Source organism: Scardinius erythrophthalmus, assembly GCF_964197995.2.
Source record: "Scardinius erythrophthalmus genome assembly, chromosome: 6".
Classification (NCBI taxonomy): Eukaryota; Metazoa; Chordata; class Actinopteri; order Cypriniformes; family Leuciscidae; genus Scardinius; species Scardinius erythrophthalmus.
In genome coordinates this window covers 13,000,973-13,019,654 of record NC_138226.1, presented here as the reverse complement: position 1 = coordinate 13,019,654, position 18,682 = coordinate 13,000,973, and the positions used below count along the sequence as shown (strand labels likewise).

The window sequence follows — 18,682 nt, the reverse complement described above, 5'->3', positions numbered from 1 at the left end:
AAAATAATATATATTCCTGTTTGCGCACAGCTTCCCTGTCAAACAAATATATTTATTTAATTAATTAATAATAATTTAGCCGTAAATAAAATGACCCACATGATGACCTTTCACCTCATTCCTCACGCTGCACGCACATTTTTTTTTTTCGCGCGGCTATGCGCACTACCAGAGGATGTCTTCAAATCTGCGGCTGCTGGTAAGTGGCGTTTCATTCTCAGCGAAGTGATTTTGATGTTCGTTTACTTATTATTATTTTACAAGGACGACGTGAAGAGAGCATGCAGAGATGTTGTTTATATTGCTGTGTGTAACGTTAGGCTATAGAAGTAACTGTTTTCCTGAATGCCATCAAGATTGAAACCGAGACTGATTTCATAGCAGGTCAATAAACAAATAGTTAAAATTAAGTCATTTACATTTTAGACGCAATGACTATTTTTGTTATGTTTCAGCAGCGAAAATAGTTCCAAACAAAGATCAAGAACCATCACGAATCTCAAAGCAACACTTGTTGCATTACTGAATGATTCAGCATTTTGAACGAATCGGTTGAGTCAAAGATTCAATTACCCATTCATAAACTGCCTCATTCTGAATAAATCAGCCGTTTGAATGAATCGTTTGAATGAATGACTCAATGACTCGCTCATTAAGACGGTCGCCTGCCGCCTCCTACTGGCGGTTTCAACATTCCTTATTTGTATATTCAAAAATATTTAAAATAATCCAAATTAATACAGTTATAATTTTTCAATGTTAATTATTTAATTTGATTGGTAACAGCCTAGTGTCTTATTATTTTAATTGAATATATTGATCAAATTTGAGAATTTGAAATGAAAGATGGAGCATACATTTAATAAAATTAGTGGAAAAATGCCCTTTTTAAAAGGTACAAAAAATTAGTGTTTTCAAAGTGATGTAATGAAACATTGACAATTTAAGTTTGAAGGGAGTAAAGCCTCTGTTTAGGCTATTAAGGAAATGTAATTTTGCCAAAAGAAGAACTTTTATTTTAAATAAATGTTTGTTTTAAATCAGCCTACTTCAGTGTGATATGTTACCATATTATCATGCTTAACACTGAGAATTTGAATAATTGTAATGTGATGATCAGATGCAGATATTTAAATCAAAGAATATGGGCGGTTTTGCGGGTGGATTATTTATTTTTAACAGTGGATTCGGGTGACTCAAAGTGCACCAAATTAATGAATTTATCTTTAAAATGTACAAAATTTTCTTCCGGGGGGGCATGCCCCCGGACCCCCCTACAGATACCAAGCTCCACCAACAAAAATAATGTGGGAAACACATTAGGCTATATGATGATCTACAAAAAAATACGAATTTAATTATCTTATTATTAAAATACATTATTAGGATTTTTACCACCTCCGCCTCATTTTGAGGATGCAAAAACCCTGTTACTGTATTTTGATCACAGCCCTATTTAAAGCCTTGTTCCATGTGCCCCCTTTTATACTTTGAGCACCTGCCCCTCCAGAGGTCTCTGCACGGCCCTGCTTTGTGTCCTTATCAAATTGCAAAAGACTGTTTGTTTGCGCTGTGCAAAGAGAAGTACGCACATGATCAGCTCCATGTCTCAATTCACAGTGAATAAATGTGAACTCCATCTGCGCATGCTGAGTTTAGCATGCATTAAGGAACATAGTGGGCACCAACAGTTACGCATTATTTTCACATTTGCATATAGTTGACGATTACAGCATTTCATTAGATTTGTAATGAGATGCATTTGTAAACTTGTTTTCCACCTAAATAAAAGCTAGACTGAAGTTTCCGTCAAAATAAAAGTTCATGGGTTTACCTCTTTCATGTATAGAAATTAGGACAAAGTTTAAAGTTTAATTCATTTTTTTAGTGCATTTGTTTTACAATATATAGCTATTACTGTCATAGGAATAATATTATAACATTTTTATTATTATTATTATTATTATGTAGTGTAATGTAGACTGAGACACTGTATCACAACTAAAAAGAGGGCTGAGTCCTCTTAAAGTTCAGGTAAAAGTCAATGCACTGACTTTTTCTTTGTTCAATTTGCACACTGAATATAGGTGGGAGATCTTAATTCTGAATTCTCAAATGCACCAGACTGATGAATTTAACTTTAAAATGTGCAAAATTTTCTTACGGGGGCATGCCCCTGGACCCCCCTAGAGGGACCGATGTCCAGCCACCACATTTTCACAAAACCCTGTGGGAAACACTGGTGTACTATGGAAGAAAGAAAGTTATACAGTATATTTAATTTTTGGGTGAAATATTTCTTTAATGTTTTAATAAAAATAAGAAATCAATATTTAGTAATCAATTGCTTTAAATATGTGAACAACATTGTGATTTTGAGTGATAGATACATTTACTCCTGGAAATACAGTACCGTTCAAAAGCTTAGGGTCAGTAAGATATTTAAAATTGTTTCATCGATAATTTTATGGTTTAACACCGGCACTGATAAAACACAGCAGCGAACAACCATCGCACTTACTCTGTGTCCCCTGTGATTTCACATCCTTCCAGTCCTGTGAGCTGATGTCTTTGTATTTGACCAGGTAGTAACTGATGGGTACACCGCCATGGGAGTCAGGCTTCGTGAAGGTAACTGTGGCCACGCGCTGTGCCACCGAGCTCAGCCGAACAGAGTAGGGGTTTGAGGGAACATCTGTGACAGAGAAATTATGGGTCAGGGAAAGAGAGACTAACAAACGACTCCATTTAAGTGCCGAGGCCACAGTTTCTGAGAGTATCAAAGGAACTGGTTGTGTGTCTTTCTGTGGGGTATAGAAAACACAGTTATAGAGCTGCTTTCAGGGTCTTACAATCCAAGGTCCCTCAGCGAAAGACTTTTAAAACCACAAACACACTCAGCAAGAAAGGACTGCACTGTACTCCCATCTTATGAAAAATGCATGATGTCAAATGACGGTTGAAAGTTAAATAAATATATTGAAAATGAAATCATATAAATAGAAGCAAGCAAGAAGATCGAAAGGTATTCTTACTGCCTAAAATCAATGGTAAAATCATGGTAACAGCGCCTCTCAAGGCTTACTGCTTTTATAATTCTGTCAGGACCACTATTGTCAAATACGATTGACAATTAGCATACAGTTAGAGGATTGGCGGTATGGTTCTGTTCTGGGAAAGAACTTCCTGCACATCCATGCAGCTTAGCATGGATAAGAGCAGGGAGAGCAGCAATAACAGAACAGGGGAAACAGAGCAGAACCAACATGAATATTTGCAGATATCATTAATTAATAAAGATTTTAATGAACAACATAATTTGAGAATTTATTCTGATTCAAAGCCAAATCCTGACAGACGAGAGGAGGAGCTGGGGATGGAGGAGGGAATTAGCTCCTGAGAAACGTGATAGCTGTTGATAATACTGAAGGAGCTTATATATGAATACAGTGATAGACGTCGTATTCCTATAGGTAGACGTGGATCAGCTGAGAGTCAGCTGATGCAAGCTTGACTAACGTGACCTGCCAGAACTGACGCTACGCTTGATAATAATGTTTTTTTTTATAAAGCAATACGTTAAAAAGGTTAACATGAACTACTATATGAGCAATATATTTATATACAGCATTACATCAAGGTTAGTGTTAAAGTAGTTAATAAAAATGTTCATGTTCATGTTAGTTCACAGTGCATTCACAGATGTTAACAGACACAACTTTAGATTTTTAAAATGTATTAGTGAATGTAGAAATTAACATTAACTAAGATGCTGTAGAAGTATTATTCATTGTGAGCTCATGTTAACTAATGTAGCTAACTAATCTTAAGAAATTAAACCTTATTGTAAAATGTTACTGTTAAAAGACACCAATGTTTAATGTGTGATTAAATGTAATAATGATAAAAAAGTGATAGATAAATAGGAAAAAACCAACAAATATATACATATTTCTGTCTCAGGATGTTACAGTTATCTGTAAAAAAAAAATAATCCAGCTGATTGTGCATAGGGGACAACCTTAAATCCAGCCACACAATGAATTTAAATGTGATAAAATGTGTAAAATGCAGAGTTATAAACTCTTATTGGTAGCTGAAAAATATAGTCAAAATAACTGATAAACAAAAGCACTAGTGTGTGGGATACAACATATTTTATGAATGATTCCATGCAGGCTTTTTCATAACAGAGGCACAAATATTAGCTCACAGTCCTCAGGTAACACAAACCATGATGCTGCCAATCTGATACAAAAACATGTTGTACCTTGCCTAAACCTCTCATGCATGTACTGTAAGTGATACTTCATAGTTTCAGATATTTTTAGTTTTTTTGCCCTGCTAAGCCAGAAAACACAGACTGCTCTGAATAACAAGCATCTGAGAATTGGAGAGCCAGACCGCTGATGGAAAGAGAAATAGCAAATGAAACAGGGAGAGGCAGCAGGATGACAGAGAGAAACAATGTAGGTGTGCATTATAGAGGATGAGGGAGAGGAAGAGCCAGTGGGACAGACTGAGACATTTGGGTGGAACAGTAGAGACGGACAGAAAAGGGAAGTCGTGCCACAGAATCCACCTTTGTCTGTCTGCTAGAACGAGGTATGAAAGAGTTTACAACACAGGCAAGCACATGCACTCATATAGATGTGTTTTCATTGTGGTAAACACTTCAAGATGCAAACAATATAACAACAGTAGACAACAATCCGTCAGAGTGATCTTCTGCCATGTAAGCTCTTTAAAGCTTGAGTAACTCGAAACATGTTTTTGCTGGCTGTTTGAAAGCTAAAGCGTGTTTACTTCCGGCGGGGCCACGGCGTTCAGCCGGATACAAAAGGAGATTACATGTACATGGACAGGCAACAATGAGACTGTTTGGGACTTTTAATGTGCCTAAAATCCATTCAAGTGAAGTATGTAATTTCTGCAGCACCAAGCAGAATTGAAATAATCACAGTTTCCTGAACACTCCTCACACCCCATTTGCCATTATTCCACCAAACAGATAATCCCGTTCCAAATGTTGGTTGACACGAAAATTTACATTTTAGACCCAAGGGGGTCATGGTTTGACTGGTTCGCATGCAAACTATTCAATATGGACCCAAAAAGCCAGTTTTCCCATTGACGGCCATTCAAAAGTAGTCATGAATTCAATTTTTTTTACAAACAACATTTAAAACCCTTATCCTTCCCTTGGGTTATTTTGACCTGGAAAATATTTTTTTAAAAATTTAGTGTTCATCAGAGGGGTCCAAGACCCCAGGACTTTTGTCGCACTTCAACCATGAATACACAAAACATTTTTTAATGGATGTGAGGATTTTTGTGGTTGAAATTTAAAAAAAATAACAAATCCTTCCCTCGTGGGTCAATTTGACCGCCACAGGAGTGAATGGAATGCGAGGAATGCTTCAGTACACGTAGAAAAACCTAAAAATGCTCAAAATATCATGAAATATCATCCTATATTACTTTTTTTCCACAAGAGGTCGGCAAAGACACCCAATGTAAGATATTTTGAGCTGAAATAAAAGGTTTATGCATGAAATTGTGAGTTATTTTAAATTTAAGTTGAAAGAATGTGAAGAATGTGCTTAAATTACTAAATTACTATTATTTATTATTTATTGATAAAATCTAGTAATTTAAAGGTAAATAAAATAAAAAATATCAAAATTAAATAAAATAAGCTTTCTGGACAAAAAAATGTATATAATTTTAAGGCTTCGGGTCATTTTGACTCACGAGGGAAGGATTTGTTGCAGAACGTGAGGGAAGGATAAGGGTTAAATCACAAATATTTGTATTAAATTCTATAAAATGTTTTGCCAATGACCAATTGTAGAGCTCAAAATATTTGCTGTTTTATCACTTCAGAAGGTTGAGCAACTGCCATTGAAATGAACGGGAAAGCTAACAGATAGCTTTTCCCAAGTATTATAGACCTCTACGCTCCACTAAAGAAGTGAGTTTGGGGTGGGATTCCCGCATTCCCTCTTAGAAGCATTTGGAGTATTTAGGTAAGCTGTTTGGAAACAATTATTATTTTCAATTCCACTTGAAGTTACAGTAACTACAGCACATTAGAAATCGAAACTAGTTTCTCTCGTCACAACATTCATAATTCATGGTGGTTACGGTCCTCTGAAATTTAATCCTATATGAGTGACAATTATGTTGTTGTCTCTACACGTTAAACTGGGATTAAAATAAAGTATTTCAACATTGAAAATAACAAATTTGATTACTATTGTCATGCAGCTAATATACTGACAGACACAGTAATCAGGTGGATTATTTGAACCACACTCACCTGCCTGAGCTAGGATGAACTCCTGGAAGCGCATCCCGATGTTGTTCCTGGCTGTGCAGTTGTAACGGCCAAAATCTCTGTCTGACATCGGGGTAACCTGAGGACAATGCCTTTGTGAGATCATACATTTCTCTTGTTTCACATGCTTGTCATTGTAAACTTCTAATGACAAGATGTTGTTTTGTTATTATTGTGTTCATTTGAGACTAATATTGCTCAGTAAACATAACTGCTGAGGACACATCTGTTTCCAGTGAATTCAGATGAGTTGTCTAGTTCAGATGAGGTCACAGAAGAAAGACAAATCTGCTTGTATCACTACAAATAAAATTCACTGCAGACAATAATGTTCTAGCTTGCTACATCTGTAGCCCTGAATGTTTTAGCAAAAGACTTTCCAGGTTTTACATTATAATCTACATACGATCAGTTTGACCTCTGTACAATCAATAATGCCAAAAATCCCACGATGTACTATAATTTCAGAATTTTGTGACTCTTCAAATGATCGTCGTTGTGACCCTATGTCTACCGTCATGATTGTGAGGAGAACATGAACGTGCTTTTACACGTCTTCCATCTCATCTCACGTTAAGTCTTCTCGGCCAATCACCGTGGAGAATAACTCTCACGAGCACAAGTTAACCTTCCTGCGCTTAAGTCAGTTGTTTCCAAGCTGAGGTTGATAGTTTAGCAAAAAAGTAATTTGCAGGCCATGTCAAAAAGTTGTTGGTCTAGATAAATAGCTGCATTCTGTACGTTTGACTCGTGTACGATTATTTTCTTCCAAATACGATAATTTTGAGCTTATGGTACGGTGCTTGGACATTTCCAATCTGGCAACACTGATCTAGAGGCAATCCAACTCAGCACCAAAATTGTTTATCATGCAAAAAACTTACATTAAAATGTATTAATATTATAAACTGCATGATCAGTAGCAAATAATACACTGTATAAAATGGTTTTGTAGCACAACAGATATTTTTATTCATTTATATTTTTTTGGATCAAATTTTAGATTATTTAATTGTATTTCTGATTATGAAAAAATTAATTAATTTTTTTTTTTTTTTAGGAATTAAAATGTAAAAAATATAAATTCAAATGTTAAATATTAATTAATGTCTAACTCCTTTGGTCTTCCTATCTTAGCAAACACAAAGATCCAATAGGAGTGAAAATAACCGACAGCAGTGGGTGGGTTACCTCTAGGAGCGATTTGCCGGGGACACTGTGAACTCGCATATTTCCAGCACCCTCACTGGGGATGGTCAACTTTTCCCGTCTCCACAGCATTGTGGCCGGAGGGTTAGACATAACATCACAGCTAATGTTGACCGGGTTCCCTTCCCATGAGAAAAATATAGTGTGGTTGGTCTGGAACTTTGGTGCATCTGTGAAAGAACGGCAAAAGAGTACTCAGTAATGGCTCGCCAAGCTCTTCTAACAGTCATCCATCAAAAGCTCATTCAAGATTAGCTGCCCGAGGTCTAAATTAAATCCGAGCATGTACCAAGCAGGTAGGAGCTTCCACATTTGAGTAAACCGAACACTTTATCATGGAGTTGGGTTCCTAATCATATTGAATCTAAAGCCTGGCCACTTCTTGCAGGTTGCCTTTAATTTTTCAAAACAACCCACATACACTCAAACCCCATCTTCTCCCACAATGCAATGGGTGGTGGAAGATTTCATTTGGCAGTATGAAAGACAGACGCAATGAGGCAGAGGGTGTGAGATAGAGAGTATCGTGATATTGGGAAATGCTGCCTTATATGTGATTTCTCAGTCTTACACCCACATACACCAGCAGACACACACATAGACAGGCACAGAGGAACAGCACACACACAATCACACCCATTTTTTCCATTAAATAGATTGATGCAGCCCGCAGTGTCACATCGGTGACAGATTGAGACTGAATGAATGAGTATATTAGCAACCCTGCTAGATGGTCCATTCCAGTGCACCCCATAATGAGATACATATCTACCCTGCTGCTGCCACTGGTTCTAAGGATACTGAAGGATACATAATACAGAATTGTAATTTGAATTTTAGGAAGTGAAATAAAATGTTGATGTAAATTAAGCTTTTTCGTTATACATTTCATTTTTCAGTACAAATGTTATCATACACACAACATAATGGGTATTTCTAGAATAAATACGTACAATTATTATTATTATTATTATTATTATTATTATTAAATTAAAACTTGAGAATAGGCATAATTATTTTAATTTAATGATGCAATTATTTATTTAAATCCTCTTCCTGCTACTCCAATTCAAATACCAATTCAGTTTACTGAAAGCTGTGACCAATTCAATTCAAATTCCAGCTCATAAATGATTAAATTCAGAATTTTTCTCCACCCTGCATTGATCATTTAGACCACTCACACTCAATATCCAGGAACATGCTCTTCTGATGTCCACCGATTCTGCTGAGAGCCTCACAGTCAAAGCGTCCCCAGTCAGATAGCCTGACTCCAACAATAGTCAGCATGGATTCGCCATAACGGCCTCGCGCCTCCACACGCCCGTCTGTACTCTGAAACAACATCACATTCTTCAGTTATTTGAAAAGTAGATAAATGCGATTATCAGATAGTCAAGGTTGTAGAATTAAGTATAAAATCATGTAATGGCAAGAAGTGGGGATTTAACAAATTAAGACATGACTCACTCACAAGTACATATCCAAAGCAACCAGGGAGTTTTAGGGGATTTATGTGAGATAAGGGTGAAAAGATTGGTGCAGCTTTTAACATAACTCAAGCATATCATCTGCTTTTCCCTTACATGATCAGACAGACATTTATAATGTTAAATATGTACAGAACTATTTCTAACTTCCCACACACTCTTGTCTGACTTGTGAACACGAATTCAAGTTAGGACTGTGTCATGTCCTGATCCCATTACTCCCTCTAAATAAAGAACATAAAGCTATTGTATCTTTTAGAAATATCGACAATAGTGTTATGATACAAGGCACCAATGTTCAACAAATAGAAGTTGTAATATAGTTAATTAGCATACATGTAGGTGATATTATGCATACAGGCCCTGTGCCAAAGCGAGCTGGCAGGCTTTTAAGGCATGATAAGCATGCTACCAAAAAAAAAAAAAAGGCTGCTCCAGGAAGTGTAATTATGCCGCCTTCAAAATCCCCTTCTTGTAGACAATTTCTAAAGCAGCATGAAATTAGCAGAAAATACAACCCCAAGCTAAGTGTGAAGATCCAAGATTTAGAGATGCACTGATCGACCAGCCAGGGACTGGTATCGGCCTTTTTTCCGCATGATCGGCCTGGACCGTTGATCGTTGAACAGTTTCATGTCTTTCTGATTCAGAGCCGGTCAGTTTTGTTGCCAGCGGCACAGACAATAACGTCAGTGAGAGTTCTCGCTCTCTTCTCTCAGGCAGCAAAGTGATAGCCTGGTTCTACCAGACTCTCGTACATTTAATTTGTACAGAGAGTCTGGCCTCTCTCCATTGACAAGCGCTAACTTCCTTGTAGGCGGGTATTCTGTTGAAGTTTAAAACTATTGGATCTGCCCAGAGTAACTCTGGATCTGCCATAACCAATCGCTAACCTTTGGTCGTGACGTAACCCTACAACTCAAACTAACGCACGACATCAACATCATCGTTCTCAGCCACTCCCTCTGTTCGCTGATTGGGGCGCCAAAAATTTGGCCGGAGAAAACCAAAGAATACACCACAATCCCAGACGTAGTACTGAAGGGAAATAAAATTGAGCGGAAGTACGCAGGAGGGCGGAGCCAGGCTAGCGAAGTTACACACACCGGCCTCTTTTCACTCACTCGTCTCTATATGCTGTCAATTATAGTTCAATTATAGAAAATCGGAATAGGCAAAAATCGTTATCGGCAGGTCACACTTTAAAAAAAATCGGAATCGGCCAAGAAAATACGTTTTTTTTTTTTTTTTTTTTTAAGAAATTATTACTTTTATTCAGCAAGGACACATTCATTTGATCAAAAGTGACAGTAAATGTTCTATTTGAAATAAATGCTATTCTTTCTATTCTTTAATCAATTCTGAAAAGAAAGAAACATTTATTATGATTTATTATTTTATGCTTTATAACAGTGCATTGTTAGCTAAGCAACATGATAATGCCAACTTCTATTAAAGGGTTAGTTCACGCAAAAATGAAAATTATGTCATTAATGACTCACCCTCATGTCGTTCCAAGCCCGTAAGACCTCCGTTCATCTTCAGAACACAGTTTAAGATATTCTAGATTTAGTCCGAGAGCTTTCTGTTCCTCCATTGAAAGTCAATGGACGGCATACTGTCCATGTCCAGAAAGGCAGTACAGACATCATCAAAGTAGTCCATGTGACATCAGTGGCTCAATCTTAAGTTTATCAAGCGGCGAGAATACTTTTTGTGCGCAAAAAGTAAATTAAAATAACGACTTTATTCCACTATTCATTTCCTTCTCTCTAGGCCTCGAGTGAGTTCACATAGTGTTTTTGCGTAGCGCGTCTGTGTTGTACGTCACACGCATCACACATGACCAGCGTCAGCCAATAGTGAGCAAACGTGTGACGTACAACATAGACGCGCTGCGCAAAAACACTACGTGAAATAGCTCGAGGCCCAGAAATGAATAGTGGAATAAAGTCGTTATTTTTGTTTACTTTTTGCGCACAAAAAGTATTCTCGTCGCCTTATAAACTTAAGATTGAGCCACTGATGTCACATGGAGTACTTTGATGATGTCTTTATTGCCTTTCTGGACGTGAACAGTATGCCGTCCATTGACTTTCAATGGAGGAACAGAAAGCTCTCGGACTAAATCTAAAATATCTTAAACTGTGTTCCGAAGATGAACGGAGGTCTTACGGGCTTGGAACGACATGAGGGTGTGTCATTAATGACATAATTTTCATTTTTGGGTGAACTAACCCTTTAAAATGAATAGAAATGCCCCTTTGTATCGAGACACAATCTGTATGATGCATGTTGCTGATATGTAAAACTTTCCAAAACGCTCACTAAACGACTTTAGAAAACCGAATCTTTCGAACTTTACTACAGCTTCAAATACAGCACATCCACAAGGCTTTTTTGAACCACTGGCAAAAGAAATTTAAATCCGTGAGAGGAATGCCATAGGATGGCAGACCCTTTCAAACATGGATCTCAGACAGTTTAACCATCTTAAAAGCAAACAAGTTTAGCAGACATTAAACAGACCTCTGTTTCTCAGACCACAACACAGCTCTGATGTAAATCACCTCTTCAGTTTTTCCCACTGCCCTCTGAAGCGTTCACTGCATAATAAGCAGCAATGGGATGTGTGGCGTGTCAGTTTTGATTAGTGAGAGTGAGCAGTAGTGTGGTTAACAAGAGGCAGTGCATGATGACAGTTTTGAGGCCTGTCTTCCTGTCTCAACACCCCGCTCATCATCCGAGCTGACCAAAATTGCCCTCAGTCAGTCACTAATCTCCATACTCATGCTGACACATGCATCATAGCAAGCAGGTCCATTTCCCAGACACTCTCTGCTGAAAGAAACAGGTCACACCAGCCTAAAGGGATAATTCACCCAAAACTTAAAAATTTGTCATTGTTCAATACCCCTCATGTCGTTCTTCCAACACCGTCTGGCTTTCTTTCTTCAGTGGAACACAAAGCAATTCTGAAGACTGACTTTCTATGTAATTACAATGAAAGGCTTTCAAGTTTCAAAAAAAGATGGAAAAGCATCATAAAAGCGGCCCACATGGTATGTGCACTGTATTTCAAGTCTTTTGAAGCTATACAATAGTTTTGTATCAGTGTTCACTGACACCAGACCAATGAGGCAGTGGGTTGAACTCAAGCACTGAATGACCAAATCATTCAGATTTTTGTGAACAACCAATTCATTGAAAGGATCTGATTCAAAAGAATGATTATTTATGAACTGGACACTACATTTCTCATAAACTCACCATTATACAGTACATCATGAACACACAATGGAGAAATAGGCTGGATGTCAAGATTTTCAGTGAATAAATTTAAACTAAATCTATTCGTCACACTAATCTATCAAATGGCTTCGGAAGACTTTAAGTATGGTGTACCAGTCATTTGGACTACTTTACGGTGCTTTTATTGTCATTTGACAAACTCTCTCCCCATTCACTTTTATTATATAAGTGTGAAGGGTGTTCTTAAGAAATGTACCTTTTGTCCTCCACATAAGAAAGTAAGTCTTTTTTAAGTTGACCATTTCTTTTCTTTTTTTGGGAACATGGAACCAGTGACAACAGCTGATTAAGGATGAATTTGCCTTAAGCACCACAAGGACATATGGTGTGTGGTGACACACACACACACACACACACACACACACACACACACACACACACACACACACACACACACACACACACACACACACACACACACACACACACACACACACACACACACACACACACACACACACACACACACACACACACACACACACAGAGTATATATAATGTATATATATATATATATATATATATATATATATATATATATATATACATACAGTATATATATGTCCCCTACACAATAACTCCCCAACCCTACCTTCACAGAATTCTAATGATCTTTGATAGTTTCTGTTCCCATCATCTTTCCTGGCAGGTCACTGCAATCGCATTTGCCATTCTGCAGGACACATTCATATTCAATGCAGACATGGAGCTAACTAATGTAAACCAGCTCAGACCATCTTGGACCAGACCATAAATTACCTTGGACCAGCAAGAAGCCATAAAAAAACATGTTAAACTGGATTTAGCTGTATTTCTTTTAAATGTACACAGTGTTTCATTTGTTTTTTCCGCATTCAGATACCTCTGAATAAGTGAGACATATCATTCTAAGCTGTTAATTGGCCCCCATGGGCTGTGCTAAAGCACCAAATGTCAAATCTCTCACCACATAGTTTCACCATTCAACTCGTTCCTAGCAGTGAATTGGTGTCCATTTTGAACGCTTACTTTAACAATTGAGAGTAAAACGGAGGGGAGGGAAGAGGCTCCCAGATCAATTGTTTGCAACTTCTGAATTCAGAGCACAGGTTCTGTCCCGGCCCCTGTGTAATTGTACCAGACTAACTCCCCTACCTAACCTCAACATCCCTCCACCTCTAAAAGAGCAGCTTAAATCAAACTCATTTTGTTCATATTGAGTGGCGGCAAGCATCGCTGCTCTCCTACACCTCTTTGTATGAATCCTCTTTCATTTCCCAGCCACGCAGGCTATTCTAATCGCTACCTGAGCAGCTCTCGCTAGATTAACTGTGATGGGGAGTCTTTTCACAGTTCCTCCCTGGAGTCAGGCTCCCTTTGCCTCTATTGTTGACACCAACAACCCACCTTTCACAGAATTCTAATGATCTTTGACAGTTTCTGTTCCCATCATCTTTCCCGGCTGGCCACTGCAATCGCATTTGCCATTCTGCAGGGCGCATTCGTATTCAACGCAGACACGGAGCGTGCCGGTAGGAACTGCAGAGCATTATTGGAGCACAGAAAGCCTTCTTCAGCCTTCAACCGGTACACAGACTGAGCGTGCCTCAGGGCGGTGTCTCTCCGTGCCAGTCTATTATATCCTCTAATGCCCATGACTATTACAGTGGGCGTGAGCAAAGACTGAATGTCTCACATATCTGGCAGTTAATGTGCTGGCAAAATGCTACTGTTTAGTATCATAGAGGAAATGGTGGTTGAAAACCTGCAAATATAGTGTACATACACGTGTTCTTGTAAATAGTTTGGTTATATTACAGTAGATGTTCACAGCACTCAAAAAATCGCAACATTTTGCAGGGCTTTTTTTTGTTGTTGGATTCTTCTAATTATTAAAAAAAAAATTATTCACTGAACTTAAAATGCTAAGTTGCTATGACTTAAAATCTGCCATTATTGCAACAATTAATAATTTAGATTAAGTCTAACAAGAACAAGAAGTATGAATTCAATGCAAAGTTTAAAATTCTATGGTTTGAAATAGTTCATTATTATGTTTTCTATAAGAAATGTACTTGAGAGCAAAATGCTTGTTGTCCCAATCTAATGACTAAATGTCAGTACGCTTTTTATTTTAATTATCAAAAGTGACAAACATAAATATTACAAAAGATTTGTAAACAGCAGTTTACAATTTTTTTTACAGCTCTTTATGAAAAGAGCATGTACTGTAAACAGCAGTACTAAATCAACATATTAGAATGATTTCTAAATGGTCATGTGACACTGAAGACTGGAGTAATGCTGAAAATTCAGCTTTGCCATCACAGGAACAAATTCGATTTTAAAACATACTAAAATAGGAAACTGTTATTTTAAATTGTTAATAATATCTCACAACATTTTCACATAAATGTAGCCTCAGTGAAGAGACTTCTTTCAAAAACACGAAAACATCTTATCTTTAAGAATCATATTGTACCTTATCTCCATCTGAAAAGCTATGTCCATCACTTGCTCTCCTCCAGGAGATTTCAGGCAGAGGTTCACCCTCAGCCTTGCAGGATATCATAGCAGCACTGCCTTCAACAGCGGTCACATTCCTCAGCTTAGTAATGTGGGGCTGGACTGCAAGAGAGGGTCAAAAGGACAATGTGACAAAGACAAAAGAGTAACATATATAAAGAGTGGGGATATTTAGAGAAACATAGAAGCTTAGCTTACAATAGTCATATAATATACATCACTGACTGCCTTTACATGCACAAAAATACCATATGCATAGTAATCCAATAGCCGTGACGCATGTAAACAAATATAATCTATTGCTCAATACAGATTTCTTGTTCAGAGTACATATTGCTCTTGGGTAACGATTCAGTAAAATATCAGACTGAACTTTGCGTCAACATCATCATTCTGGTCTGACTATCAAAAATCCTTCATGGGCACCCAGATGGAAGAGAAAACAACAGAATATTGCAGAAAGGTCAGCGTTTTGCTTTGTCTAGAGTTCAGAAAAAAAAAACAGCACATTGATAAGCACAACACATCTGTTGTATCTGAATCTAACAGGCTCCCACTGGTAAATAAACATTAGTAAACTGCAGGGGTTGTGTGGCATAGGAATACTTTAGATTCTCATCATAAATCTAAGATGAGGCTTGTCTTGTGTAGCTGCTCATTAGTAGAGTAACTGATGTACAACAGCGGCAGCCTTCAAGCAAAGAGGTGACAACATCGCAGCATTTAACCTGATAAATATACATCAGAAAACGCTTTCCCGCAGGGTGCACAATAATAACGGATAAATAAAAGAGAACAGTAAGAAAAAATGGCGACACTTTACAATAAAGTCCCATTAGTGTATGTTAGTTAATGTATTATCTGACATGAACAACGAGCAATACATTTGTTGCATACTGATTAATCTTTGTTAATGTTTAGTTTGCAAAAAAAAAAAAACCTTTGTTGTTACTTCATGCTGGCTCAGGTTCATTAAATAATATTAACAGATGCAACTCTTAATTTTAGCAATGCATTAGTAAATTAACATGAACTAAGTTTAATACATGCATTAGAAGCGTTTTTCATTGTTAGTCCAATGTAGTTAACTAATGTTAACAAATGAAACCTTATTGTAAAGTGTTATCAAAAACAATCTTGTCAGCATAATCTCTTTCTCTTACTATGTTGACATTAGAGATTTACGGAGCCCCTAAGGGGACATGGTGGTGGAAAAATAAGTCAATTATAAATAATAAGTCAATGCTTTTGCATTCTCTCGCAAATGTTGTGCGTTCCCCCGAGAAACCTGGCGTTCACTCGTAAAACTTTATGTTCTTTGTGAGTGAACGCAAAGTTTCTCGGGGGAACGCAAAACATTTGCGAGAGAAGGCAAAAGCATTGCCAAAAATGTTTTCCTCCCATCTCATTTTTTTACCATGTCCCTTAAGGGGGATCCATAGAGATTGATTCAGCTAACAATTAACACTTAAACAGGCAAAAGTGGAAAATTATCTGCAAAAAAATAACTGATCATGTTACTTTTTATATTATCTGGAAACATATCCAAAGGATTTTTTTTATATATATTTGATAGCCTATATTTTGAATTTATGAGGAGTATCTCCCAGGATACATTGCCCAATATTTCTGTGATGTACAGTATGTGATGCAAAAAATATGTAATATGCAAAACATGTCTAAGTGTCCTAAAATTAAAGCATGTAAATTTCTTGTTTTACACTGCTGAAATGTCTCATCTTTAACCTCAGGGGTGGGCAACGTTTGGCTCCATTCCTAAAGACTTTGGTTAGATTTTTCATTTTTCAACTGTGTGAAACCCTACAAAGAAAATATCTATAGTTAAAAATCAAAGTTGTTGTCAACTGACAATGATAATATCAGTTTAACGTGTGAATATTAACATTTGTGCAATTGTTTAACTCAAAATACATAGATTGCCAATATTGTGGATTTTCTTACCCTAATCTGGCAACGTATCTCAGGGCATACAGATGTTTCAAAATGTGCTAAAAAATGATATATACCTAAATTTTCAGTTAAGACAGAGTTCACAATTAATTTGAGCAGTTTTATTGCTTTTTTAAATGAACAAACTACTTTCCACAAAATCAGAAAGTCCAGCACCATTGGCGGACGTGTTGGTTTTAGGTCAACACTGTCAAAACCACATACTCAAACAGACTCAACTATGATAACAATAACAGTATTGGGTGAAAAAAATGTTTCTCATGCCTCATACAAGACACTATATATCTTGTGGTGCGCATTGAAATCTAAAAAAATAGGATAAACCTAATGACACCGACTGGTTTGCTAATTACTTTTTTTTTTTTTGACACTTTTGTTAATAGATAGCAAATGCAGCCCATGATTTGTACACAATGTCAGTTTCATTGCACACTTTGAACAATACTCATTATTTAAGAAGGATTACTAAAACACCGCCGGGGAAAAAAAAACAGCGCTGACATAAGGCGTGATGAGATAATCCAGCTCTTAAACCTTGGGATGCCATTCATTCAAAACAAAAACAAGTTTTATGAGCACCCAGGAAACACGAAAGATACGTGCCTAGCTGAGTGGAAACCCTAGCAGCTCCGTCTCTGTCAGCTGTCAGGGGTCATAAAGGAAAGTTACAACTCAGGATCCCACCTCGCTTTGCAAAACAGAACTCCCATCCAATAACGGGGGCTCATTTAAATGAGTTGCTTTGAAGAATACCTTTTGCTTGCACATGGAAAGGATTCTGATGACTACAGAATAAATCTCCATACATTTACATGAGCAGACAAGGCGCTATCTGAATAATCTGTGAAAATGTTGCCAGCTTCATGAAAATCAAAATTCCTTGCCATGAAGGATGTGTCACCCATTCTTATGTAATTTATGCTGTCTGTTTATGGAAGAAAAGCATGTTGTATGGCCAGACTGGAAATCACAGGGATTTACCTTGTTCTCAAAACATAAGGGTTTACTCAGTTGCACTATCCATTCGGAAGATCTAAAGTTTTTAAGTTTTTACTTTAATAATAAACTTGATTTTGCACTTAGGATTATTATTAATTACTGGCATGCCAGCGATAAGAGCAAGATATATTAATATAAAATGTTTATATAAATGTACAGTACCAGTCAAAAGTTTGGAAACATTACTATTTTTAATGTTTTTGAAAGAAGTCTCTTATGCTCATCAAGCCTGCAGTAAAAAAAAAACAAAAAAAAAAACAGTAATATTATGAAATATTTTTACAATTTAAAATAATGGTTCTCTTTTTTAATATATTTTAAAATGTAATTTATTTTTGTGATGCAAAGCTGAATTTTCATCAGCAAGTACTCCAGTCTTTGGTGTCTTATGATCCTTCAGAAATCATTCTAATATGATGATTTGATACTCAGTTATTATCAATGATGGAAACAGTTGTACTGTTTAATATATTTTTTTGGAATACTTTTTTCAGGATTCATTGATGAGTAAAACGTTACCAGCATTTATTCATAAAAACAGCATTTATTCAAAATAAAAACATTTCTAACAATATAAATCGTTACCATCACCTTTTATCAATTTAACGCATCCTTGTTGAATTAAAGTACTAATTTAAAAAAAAAAAAGATATTGTTCCCAAACTTTTGAACTGTAGTGTATATTGTTACAAAAGATTTCTATTCTAAATAAATACAGTTCTTTTTAACTTTTTATTCATCAAATAATCCTGAAAAAAGTATCTCAGGTTCTAAAAAAAATATTAAGCAGCACAACTGTTTCCAACATTGATCATAAATCAGCATATTAGAATGATTTCTGAGGGATCATAAGACA

General features: G+C 36.7%; 1 protein-coding gene across 1 annotated transcript in view; it reads right to left on the bottom strand.

Moving 5' to 3' along the window:
• Positions 1–18,682, bottom strand: part of LOC308692837 (neural cell adhesion molecule 2) — a gene marked incomplete at its 5' end in the record, with an annotated part of 70,737 nt that overhangs the window by 21,761 nt on the left and 30,294 nt on the right. The window contains 5 exons of the mRNA XM_081369245.1: positions 2,522–2,695; positions 6,323–6,419; positions 7,532–7,719; positions 8,734–8,884; positions 14,813–14,958. Of these exons, the coding sequence (XP_081225371.1) occupies positions 2,522–2,695; positions 6,323–6,419; positions 7,532–7,719; positions 8,734–8,884; positions 14,813–14,958 (756 nt within the window). The remainder of the gene's footprint in view (positions 1–2,521; positions 2,696–6,322; positions 6,420–7,531; positions 7,720–8,733; positions 8,885–14,812; positions 14,959–18,682) is intronic.